At 43.2% G+C, this 12,500-nt stretch overlaps 1 protein-coding gene across 1 annotated transcript in view; it reads right to left on the reverse strand.

The window, feature by feature from the left end:
* The window catches only part of stmn4 (stathmin-like 4), a 23,548-nt gene that overhangs the window by 3,183 nt on the left and 7,865 nt on the right, over positions 1 to 12,500 (reverse strand). Inside the window, exons 2-5 of the mRNA XM_063222510.1 lie at positions 10,349 to 10,408; positions 5,969 to 6,064; positions 3,705 to 3,913; positions 2,391 to 2,582 (exon numbers count right to left, since the gene is read on the reverse strand). Coding sequence (XP_063078580.1) covers positions 2,391 to 2,582; positions 3,705 to 3,913; positions 5,969 to 6,064; positions 10,349 to 10,361 — 510 coding nt within the window. The 5' untranslated portion in view covers positions 10,362 to 10,408. The remainder of the gene's footprint in view (positions 1 to 2,390; positions 2,583 to 3,704; positions 3,914 to 5,968; positions 6,065 to 10,348; positions 10,409 to 12,500) is intronic.

The following is a 12,500-nucleotide window of genomic DNA, read 5'->3' on the forward strand; positions in this document are numbered from 1 at the left end:
GTGTAAGAATGTTTGGCCAAATGACCCAATGGTTATAGGAATGTCATCTCAGTTTCAAGAAATGAGCCAAACCAATCGAGAAAAACTGTATGAAAAAAAGGTTAAGAACCACTGGTCAACACAATTGTCAAAACAGTCAAGGTCATAATATTTTAAGAATTTCTTTACTGTTAACAGTAAATTCACAACAGTTTTAAACAGGCCAGATGGTATTGTAACTTTACTAGTTTGTAGAAAATAATTTACAACCATGTATACTACAGTTTCCTCTGTTATTTGGCTAATTTCTTGACATTTTTTCAAACGCCATTCTGTGGAAGGAATTTAGTTTCGACACACAGGTAAACTGTTTTTGGAGTGATATTAGCAAGTTATGAGGATCCATGTCGTAATGCTGAACCATCCAGTTTATTTTGACAGAATGACTAAATGAATGCAAATGAGCCAAACCAATTGAGAAGGATATATGCCATTTTTATGGTACTGACTATTTATGTGGGAGAAGGTTTAGTGCTGATGCAAGAATGAGCTGTTTTGGGAGGTATATGACATTTTGCTAGTTATCTGAAGTGTTGTGCAGAAGTGTAAGAATGTTTGGCCAAATGACCCAATGGTTATAGGAATGTCATCTCAGTTTCAAGAAATTAGCTAAACCAATCGAGAAAAACTATAAAACAAGATACTCTTGGGGCATTTCTAATTTGGACAGGAAGCTGGTTCCAGCATTTTGCTTACTGATTTGTGTAGGCGTGGTAGGTGACGGGAGGCCTGGCACAGTGCCTCCCTTCTCCTGCAGCCTCTCCAGGGTAATAAAGCCCTGTCTGACTTAGGCTAATATCTTCCTGTCTGATTTAGACTATTATATCTTCCTGTCTGATATATAATATCTTCCAGCCTAAAGCATTCCTTCTCCTGAAGCCTCTCCAGCATGGTATAGCCTATAATATAACCCTGTCTGATATAGGCTATAGGCCTTATATCTTCCTGTCTGATATATAATATCCTCCTGCCTGAAGCCTACCTTCTCCTGAAGCCTCTCCAGCATGGCGGTATGTAATAAAGATTACATTATATTATATTATATTATATTATATTATATTATATTATATTATATTATATTATATTATATCCTCCTGCCAGCGCGACGCCTACCTTCTCCTGCAGCCTCTCCAGCATGGCGGTATATAATAAAGATTGGTATATAATAAAACCATGTCTGGTATAGGCTATAATCAGGGCTTCGAACCGGTTCAAGGAACGAAAACGAAAACCAGGAACTTTTTGTATTTTACAGGGAACAGAAACGAAACCGGAAACGTTATTATTTTTTATGTTCTGGAACGGGAACACTTATTTAAAAATAATGGTAACCGGTTAATACCGGTTAATACCGTTCCTCAAACTAAAAAAAAAAGTCATTATTTTCCTGCGCATGTTACCATGACGGCTGAGATTCAAGTCCTATGTGACATCAGACATGCGCTGACTGAATGGAGAGAGAGCTGTAGATTACAAAGTCTTCACTCCACATCTTAATTGAGAGAAACCACTGTCATACAAAAGGACAGAGTTTGCATTGCATTATTGTAAGACATTGCAGGGAAGCGCGTGTAAAGCGCACCGACAATGTTCGGCGTTATTGGGCATCCATGGCCACTTCAAATATGCACAAACTCACAATGTCCATCATAGTGCTCCCCGTGACCCAAGTCAGCGTGGAGCGCACATTTTCATCATTGAGGTTTATTCTCCGCTTCTCCGCTTAGGTCGTCCCTGAATGACAAAATTCTGGAGGATATTCTTTTCATCCGCTTGAATAAACAGTTTTGAATGTAGGCTGACTCATTTGCACTTCCGTCTTTCTTGGTTAACGTCAGTTAGGCCTATGGGGAGTAATCAGCTGACAGGAACGAAATTAACCGTTCCGGGAACAATATTTTTTGGTTCTAACCGGTTCGGGAACGTCAATTTATTGGTGGAACTCAGAACCGGAAACGTTATTATTCCGTTTCTGTTCGGAACGGAACGTTTGGAAAAAAATAACGGTTCAAAGCCCTGGCTATAATATAATATATAATATATAATAACCTTCTCCTGAAGCCTCTCCAGCATGGCGGTATATAATAAAGATTGGTATATAATAAAACCATGTCTGGTATAGGCTATAATATAATATATAATATATAATAACCTTCTCCTGAAGCCTCTCCAGCATGACGGTATATAATAAAGATTGGTATATAATAAAACCATGTCTGGTATAGGCTATAATATAATATATAATAACCTTCTCCTGCAGCCTCGCCAGCATAGCGGTATATAATAAAGATTGGTATATAATAAAACCATGTCTGGTATAGGCTATAATATAATATATAATATATAATAACCTTCTCCTGCAGCCTCTCCAGCATGGCGGCCAGCAGGGCCTCGCGGTTCTCCTTGTTGGTCTCCATCTTCTGCTCCAGTCTCTCTTTGGCCATCTTGATGAAGTTGTTGTTCTCCTCGAAGGCCTTCTGGATGACCTCACGCTCGTGCTCCCGCTTCTCCGCAAGGTGCTTCAGCAGCTCCGCCTCTTGGCACTAGGGGGCGACAGACACCGCAGAGTGAACGAACACGCATGAAAAGGGCGTGGACCAGGGGAAAAGGCAAGTGGTAACTGAGAATAGATAGATAGATAGATAGATAGATAGATAGATAGATAGATAGATAGATAGATAGATAGATAGATAGATCTAATTTATAGTCTAACTGATTGCATTTTTTAACAGAAAAAAAGAAAATGCAGAGAAATGTTTGTCATTGCCATACCTGTTTGTCTGTCTGTTTGTCATGCTTATGTCTTTCTATCCATCTGTTTGGATGGCTTTTTTTTAACTCCCTGGCTGCCTGCCCCTCTGCCTGCCTGCCTGCCTGCCTGCCTACCTGTCTGTCTGTCCTCCTGCCTGTCTGCCTGCCTTTCTGGCTCTCTTATGTCTTTCTTTCTGTCTCTCTGTTGTTATGGTTCTCTGCCTGCATGTCTGTCTGTCTGCCTGTCTGTCAGTTGCCCTCACCTTCCTCCTCTCCTCTGCCTGCATGTCTGTCTGTCTGTCTGTCTGTCTGTCTTTCAGCCTGTCTCACCTTCCTCCTCTTCTCTGCCTGCCTGTGTGTCGGTCTGCGTCTGTCTGTCTGTGTGTCTGCCTGCGTGTCTGTCTGCATGCCTGTCTGCCTGTCTGTCTGTGTGTCGGTCTGCGTCTGTCTGTTTGTGTGTCTGCCTGCGTGTCTGTCTGCTTGCGTGTCTGTCTGTCTGCCTGCGTGTCTGCCTGCCTGCCTACGTGTCTGTCTGCGTGCCTGCATGTCTCACCTTCCTCCTCTCCTCTGCCTGCGTGTCTGTCTGCTTGCGTGTCTGTCTGCCTGCGTGTCTGTCTGCCTGCCTGTCTGCCTGCCTGTCTGCCTTCGTGTCTGTCTGCCTGCCTGCCTGCCTGCCTGTCTCACCTTCCTCCTCTCCTCTGCTTGCGTGTCTGTCTGCCTGCGTGTCTGTCTGCCTGCCTGTCTGCCTGCCTTCGTGTCTGTCTGCCTGCCTGTCTGCCTGCATGTCTGTCTGCCTGCCTGCCTGTCTGCCTGTCTCACCTTCCTCCTCTCCCCTGCCTGCCTGCCTGCCTGTGTGTCGGTCTGCGTGTCTGTCTGTCTGTCTGTCTGTCTGCGTGCATGCCTGCCTGTCTCACCTTCCTCCGCTCCTCGGCTGCCTCCAGCTTCTTCTGGATCTCCTGCAGGGAGGGGTCCTTGCGCTGGGGCATGGAGGAGTTGAACTCGGGCACGCCGCCGTCGAAGGAGGGGGGCTTCAGGATCACCTCGAAGGCCTGGCCAGACGTGCGCTTGTTCAGCTCAATCACCTCCACGTCTTTGATCACGCACCAGTTCAGGTCCACCGCATCTATAAGCCAACCGATGGACACAAGCACAAGACACAATTTTCTATTAACAAAAGGGTAGTTCCTCGCGCTTCTGCTTTATCATCTGGTGCATCGTCGGGAGAGAGGCAGGAAATCTTCACTTGAAGGACAACACCGGAGCAGCACAGATGTAATTCTTTGTGTTTTTTATTCAAGTGCACAACATCGCGTCATGTTGTGCACTTGAATAAAAAACACAAAGAATTACATCTGTGCTGCTCCGGTGTTGTCCTTCAGGTGACAATTTTCTATTATTGTAATGTGTACATTCTATATTTATCTTATCTTCTGTTTACATGTTCAATGTTGAATGTTAAATTTTAATTTGTACTGTATTTATCATTGATTCATCATTATTGATTGATTGTTACCAGTCCATCACTGTTATCTGTCCTGACGTGCACTTTATGTCAGTCTGTAAAATGTCAGTCTTGTGTATGTCTATGTCCTGGCATGGTATAGAGAGAAAACGTAATTTCATTTTCCTTGTATGACTTGTGCATATGAAGAAAGTGACAATAAAAGCTGACTTGACTTGACAAGCACTCACACACGTGCACATATGTAGGCTATCATTCATATCACATATTATTCACATTTGCACATATTTTCCACCAATGCAAGTGCATGGTCGTACACACATACATTCAAGCACGTACACGTACACATGCACGCACGCACCCACACACCCACATGCATGCACGCAAACACACACGCACACGCGTGCGCACACACGCACGCACGCACGCGCGCGCACACACACACACACACACACACACACACACACACACACACACACACACACACACACACACACACACACACACACACACACACACACACACACACACACACACACACACACACACACAGCTGTATAAACAGCACCAGCCTTTGCCATCCTCTAGCCAAGTTTTAGGTCTGTGGTTTGGAAACTGTAATCCAAATATCATAAATACTTCTGCCTCGGTCTGAGCTGAGACGAATTGACTGAAAACCATGAAAATACCAGTGTTATTATTATTATTTTTATTTAAATTGCCTAATCTTCTCCATATGTAAGAGAATTTACATTTAAATGATTTGTGAAGAGATCGGAAAAGCTGTAGGCTGTAGCCTGTTGAAATATGCTCAGGTGGACTTTTCATTAGTTTATCCATCCTCTTCGCCTTGTACCAAATAAAACAGGAACAATAATAAATAGAATCAAGGAAATCAATATTCTTGCTATTATTATTATTATTATTATTATTATTATATTGTTATTATCATTATTATTTTACTGTTAACTTTAAATTTTACAGTCAACATCAACGTCAGACAATTGACAGCCAATACCCTGTGACCCTGAATAACCTTTTGATTTTATTTTTCATTTTTCACCCTTGCACCATTTGAAACAAGACAAATGAAGTTATGACTGTTCACTTGATTTCAAATTATAAGGCATTTAACTATAAAATGGACTATTAATACTAAATATACCGTTTATAGTACACACTACACTATATTTAAATGAACCTATGGTGTTACTTTGTTTCTAGGGAAACAGACCGTGGGCGGTGAAAGCATGGAAAAGCTGCATAGACCAGAGATGGCGAAAACGGTGAAAGCTTCAACCTTTAACGTTCGACCAGGGAGAGTAAACAACCGAAATTTGTGTTTAGAAAAATGTACACATTCTGTTGGCTGCCGCCTGATTTCGTCATACCATAGCTCATTACATTTTTTTGCTGACATTCAACTTCTCTTTTGACGCCTTTTGACACCAGCTTTTGCAGCTTCTGCCGCTTCCTCTTCCTCTTCCTCACCAAGCCGATTTAGACGCTTTCACTGGTCTGTCCCTACTCAGCCTTGTAGTGTGCATGTGTATGTGTATCTGTTGTGTTGTATGTGTAGACCTGTGTATACAGTATGTTTGGTTGTGTGTATGAATTAATGTGTATACCGCTATGTTACGTTACCCTTCAGCCTTGTGGAGAGACTTGTCTACTGCAAGTATATGTGTGTGTGTGTGTGTGTGTGTGTTGCATTACCCTCTGCCTTGTAGATAGTCTTGTCCGACACTTGCGAGTTCAGGCAGGAACACAGTAGGGACACCAGGGGTAGTTCCTTAATCTTCTCTCTGTACGCTGCACACAGCAAACATACAAAATTACATTACATTACATTACACTTAGCTGATGCTTTCATTTTTATTCCAAGCGACTTACAGTTAGTATTTGTCAGGGTATTGGTTACAGTCCCTGGAGCAATGTGGGGTTAGGTGCCTTTCTCAAGTGCACTTCAGCCATGGATGGAGATCTAGGGAGAGGTCAGGGGGGATTTGAACCTGCAACCCCCGGATTGAAAGACCAACTCTCTAACCACTAGGCCACGGCTACCCCATACAACACACATAAAACATGTACACACAGCAAGCAAAATAGCAACCGCGAAACAAAAATAAAACACGTAGAGACAGAATTCTTTATTGTTGCTACATAAAAAGTACACTGTCTCATGCAGTCCAGAGAGAATGTTAAAGGTGCACTGTGTAATATTTTCAGTAGTTTATTTCCAGAATGTATGCTGCCCATTTACAAGTGTTATGCCCCGTGTACATCGAAGGCGAACTAAGCGACCTGCGAGGCAGGAGTCATTGTTTCTCTATGTTGGGAAGGCGAATAAAGCTACCAGAGTGAATTCGGCAGGAGCGAAGCTTCTTGAGCGACCAGGGCGAATTTTGACCATTAAACTCAAGCTAATCTTAAGCGAATTCGCTATGACGCGGTTCGGCGAAAACCAATTGGAACGTTCATATCGAGGAATGGCTGTCAAGACAGAGCCGGGCTGTCAAGACAGAGCCGTTATGTGATTAGCTGAATCAAACATGTCAGTGCAGCGTCCAGAGCGAATAAAACAAATTCATGGCGAAACTTCTTCAACCACCCCAGCTACCTGGGTCGCGTTGGTAGCGCTTGATGTACACGGGGCATTACCTTTTTCACGAATACCTACCTCCACCATCAAATTCTAAGTATTGATCATGACTAGGGAGCAGGCACGTGCACTCCAATACGGCAAGGGAGGCACGGCCTCACCAGCTCCAGATAAGAATGATGAGATGCAGTAAATGTGAATAATAGTAACAATAACAGCTATTGTTTTCGAGCATCTGCACCATAACTACCATTTGAGCAGTATTTAAACAGTTTCACTCATTTTCAATCATTTCCGTGGCCAAAATCATAATATTTGCCCATTTCATGTCAAATTGCTCCGAATACGGTGAATTTGGGGCAACTCTGAACTGGCCTCACCCCGGATTGCGCAATCCCTCGTTAACAAGCTTCAGCGCATGCGCCATTTTGCTCGTTCTGTGAATGCAACCTGGTAATATTGTATTAAACGTTTTTATACACTTAATAGAAGTATGTATGGTGTGCCCTCAATTCCTGATAATGTTCTACTATTTTCTACGTGTGATTATCATTTCTTTACTCTGAACGCTTTGGCATAACGCCCACTGAAATATACAGTGGTGAGGCCAGCAGTAGCCTGGCCGCAGACTCCTTCTGGCATTGAGAGTATTGCTGGCCAGTTTACGTCATAGCGAATCTGAAGTTCACAAGTCAGTCGGTGTTGTTGGCTAGCTTGTTCACTTCGACTGCTACAAGTGGATTTCATAACGAAACTAAGAGCATCCTCAAAGTTGGATTTCCAAGGGGAAAATATGTGATAGCCTACATAATGGAGGACCGACAGAGCTGAAGGGTTTACTGCAGGTGACCGGTCAGAGGATTATAACTACCCGATCATTTCAAAGTGAGTGGTACAACAGAAAATATTTGTTGTTTCCCCTGTGTCTTGTTTGCAACCGGCGAGAATGTGTGGAAGACCATTCGCATGGGATTTTACGACTTAACAATTTACTAAGGACTAAGGAGCCTCGCGAAACACAAATCCTCGCGGCTACTCATATTCAATGCCAGATTGCTTTGGACGTTTGGGGCGACGTTTGGGGCTTTGGATGAACAGCACCGGCTAAAGTAACATTAGCATGCACAACGCCCCTCAACGCTTTCACAAAGTGAAGGAAAAGAGCGGCGCATGGACCTGATGTAGGCAGGTAAGACCAATTTCCTGTGTGAAGCCTGTGTTTGTGAGACCCGTGGGGAGAGAGAGAATCCTCCGTGATTCTGTTAGCTTTTGTGACGGGCACCGGATTCTCATGTGCCCGGTAACTGTTTGTAAAGTTGAGTACAGGGTACCGTTGAGGTAAATCAAATATACCCGTGTAACTACAAGACTCTGATTTAATTCCAAGGTGTAGGCATAACAGAAATGACAGTCCCAAAATATTTGGTGACCATATCGAAGCTTGTGTAATATCTGTTTACGTTGACATTCGCTTCCTGCCACACCTTTGTCCCACATCGCTTGCCGTAGCCTCGTACAAGTAGATGTAGGCCTACATTTGCACGAGAATCCAGTGCGTATCACAAAAGCCATCACACCGGTTTGTTCGCCGTGGTGCTCAGCGGTCTATATGACACCATGTTACAGGCTACTGGTTCACCAGGATACTCTTTTCCCATCTCCTCTCCTCTCTTCTCCTCTCCCTCTCCTCTCCTCTCCTTGAGCTCCTCTCCACTCCTCCTTTCTCCTCTCTTCTCCTCCCCTCTCCTCCCCCCTCCCCCTCTCCTTTTCATACGTGAGAAGGGGATCTTCTCCATGTCCGCCATTTTGAATTTCCAGAAATAGGCATTTTTAGCTGCAAAATTTACCGCACTTTGGTCATACTAGTAAACATTACTTCATAAATATTCATGAAAAGTGTCAATGAGCAGCATAGTTGCAATACCTATACTGGCCACCAACCTACACAGATCACCTTTAAGTTTTTTTTTAGAGAGAACATTGGGGTCCTTTTGACGTCCTCCACAGCGGCAAACAGACTTTATTGTTTCTGAGGAACGTAATTTCTGTCGTTTGGTAGCGTATAGCCCCACCCGCCAGCGGCCAAAATTATTTTTGGCTGCAAGTGGGTTTAGCCTTGGACAATGACCTAGGCCCTGAAACTGGTGCACCAAATCACAACGCAGGGAATTTGTTTTGAATCTTTGAATGCAAATCGGGCAGGGCATTGGTCAAAGTGTGCACAGACACAGTTTGAAAAACAACGGGTTGATCCCATCAACAATCTTCCGATGTCTCATTGATCGGGGCCAGACTAAATATTCACATTTAATCTCACATTTAGTCTGTCTTGCCAGGCTAGTCGTTTGGAGCAGAAGAGGAAGAGAGAATGTGTGCGCATGACACCAGTGAAGTTGATGGGCCAAAAAAGTACAGTACCGTACCTGATAGGAATAATAAAGGCCTAGGCAGTGATAAACACTCTGAAAGTGTTAAGCGCTTTTGTCATGTGTTTATCAATAAGTGGACCTTTAGTAGGCTAGGCCTAGTGTAGCCTCTTAGTGCAGATGGGGTTGCCGGCGCGCGGGCCTATTCACTATTTGCTGAAAATACTCAACTACATCGTAACAACATTGCTATAACATTACAGAGATTACAGAGACATAGCCATTACAATGTTGGTGACAGTGAGGTTGTAACATAGGCTCTGCTCTGAGGGGTTAAGTTGTTTCAAGCAGCCAGCAGATTCACAAGAGGAAGCGCATAGTACCGTAGTAATAAAATAGAATAGATAAGGAACCAGCAACAACAACACAGCTGCTGCTGCTCTCCTCTGTCTGCACTGGGCGTTGGCTCTGCTGCTGAGCACGCAGGGGAAATACACTCATATCCCACCGACATTGGCTCATGCATTTTAATGCAATGTGGAATGCAACAGCAATCCCCAAAACTAACAAGCTCCCATTTTGTTTTAGAAATCCTTTTTGATGAAGAATTCTGGGATATAATAATATAATATAATATAATATAATATAATATAATATAATATAATATAATATAATATAATATAATCAGTCACTCACTCTTTTTTTGGGCAAATGGCTACGTTTACATGACGATTTTAATTCTGAATGAACTCATTTTAATTCTGAATAAAGCTTAATTCTGCTTTGAAAACGTCATGTAAACACTTGACAATTCGGAATTAAATGAAAGATCCAAGTAAAATTGATGGAATTATTTGATTCTGAATTATTAATTCTGAATTAAAAACGTCATGTAAACATACGTAGCAATTGACACATGAATTTACACAATAATCTATTTAATCAGGAGGGGGATGCAGCTGTGTTGTCTGTCCTAAAATAGCACAGACTGATCAGAAGGAACACACATCTCGCACATCAGCCAGCCAGCCAGTCAGTCAGCCAGCCAGTCAGTCAGCCAGTCAGCCAGTCAGCCAGTCAGCCAGCCAGCCAGTCAGTATTCTCTTCTCTCTGTGTGAGGGTGCTTACCTGCCAACGTCATCCTGTCACAATGCGTTATCCTCACTGCAGCAGATGTATACTTTAGGCCTTTAAAAACAGACAGACAGACAGACAGACAGACAGACAGACAGACAGACAGACAGACAGACAGACACACACACACACACACACACACACACACACACACACACACACACACACACACACACACACACACGCACACGCACTAACACACGCACACACACACACACACACACACACACACACACACACACACACACACACACACACACACACACACACACACACACACACACACACACACACACCCACACACACACACAACATTAGTCTTGTGTGACTGATAAGACAAGTATACAAAGCTCTATTCAACTGAGAGGCTGGGTTTTCATTTGAAGAAAGATCTGTGTTCGTGCGATAGCATTTCTGGTCTTAGTGACGCAGTAGCAGAAACAATACAGCTAATTTTAGATCGCTATTCTGCATGTGTAAATTGTCTCTTGTAAGCGTTCCATTTATTGGATGCAGCTGAAATGTCAGCTGACACTACTAGAAAGGATATCGACATTTCATTTTCCAAAAGCCGCCTAAGGATGATAACAGTACAAGTTGCAATGTTACATTGCTGCAGCTACATTGCTGCAAAAATAGCACTCACTCATCTTGCATACTCATCTTGGCACCTCATCCAAAACTTCAGAAGGATTTGGAGTAGACATTGATTTGAAAAATTACATGGTTTTGATTGAACCAATTTTGTCAATACACACCCACAGTGTTTTAATTCGACACAGTGCACACAAAATCAATCAGACAGTCAATCGAGCACAAAAACACGAGCACCTATGCACATACACAATACATGCACGCATGCGTGCCTGTCTGTGCACACCCATATGTACATGTGTTGTATGTGTGTGCACATGTGCTTGTGTGCATATCTGCTTGCATGCACGCAAACACACACACACACACACACACATACACACACACACACACACACACACACACACACACACACACACACACACACACACACACACACACACACACACACACACACACACACGCACACACACGCACACACACGCCTACGCGGAGTATGGCAGACAGCCTCTCTCTCTGTCTCCCTCTCTCTCTCTCTCTCTCTCTCTCTCTCTCTCTCTCTCTCTCTCTGGGCCACACCTATTCACAGACGGCACAGCTGCAGTGTGGCCAATACATCTATCCGGTGTCACAGCTTTCGACATGAGCCCTACGGCCCCGTCAGAAATAGCCAGTGTGGCATGGCAGACAAGCAGGTTGTCGGGCAAAATAAAGGTGTGGTGGGCCGGGCAATGTTTATTTTCTTTCGCATCCCTCCACTTTTACTCAGTCACTTTATATGTTATGATACAATTTAAAAAGGCTTGATTTTTTTATTCAATTCGTTTAAAACGTGTCTGCCAAGTGCAATGTAATATAATGTTTAACCCCCCCCCAAAAAAGAAGCTACATAAATGAAGCTGTTTTTTTTGGTCTTTTTGACAGGACAGTGAAGGTGGTGACAGGAAGCGAGTGGGGAGACAGAGACGGGGAAGGGCCAGCAAAGGACCCGGGCCGGGAATCGAACCTGGGTCAGCCGCATGGTAGACGAGTGCCCTATACCGTTTGGCCTCGGCGGGGCCTACATAAAAGAAGCTTATAGGAAGATTAGATTCTTTATTGTCCCATTGGGATATTTGGTTTCACATCAGACTGTTCAGTTCCATCAGGTTAGATCTTATAGTACACATCTCATTTGCTATACATATAGACACCATTTCCACACAGACACATAAACATCTTCAGACATTCACATATAACACTGTCAACATTTAGGAAGCTAAATAAATAATACAAGGAGCTTTTTTAATGGGTGGGAACAGACTTTCAGAGTTGCGTTCATTTCTCTGAGGGGCAAAGTAGTTAGCTTATTGGTCTTAGAGTAGATTCAAATAGTCTCACATGCTTTGTCCTTTTTTCCCCTCTTCTTTCTACATTTTGATATTTGTATGTCTTTACTGTATGGTATTATGTAATAAAATGCTTTGACTATTGTTAGTTGAAACTTTTTTTTTTCCCCACTTATGACCTAATGGGTCATGTGATCTGTATCAAAGGTTGGGGTGGGGTGGGT

The sequence above is a fragment of the Engraulis encrasicolus genome, chromosome 18 (genome assembly GCF_034702125.1).
Source record: "Engraulis encrasicolus isolate BLACKSEA-1 chromosome 18, IST_EnEncr_1.0, whole genome shotgun sequence".
NCBI lineage: Eukaryota > Metazoa > Chordata > Actinopteri > Clupeiformes > Engraulidae > Engraulis > Engraulis encrasicolus.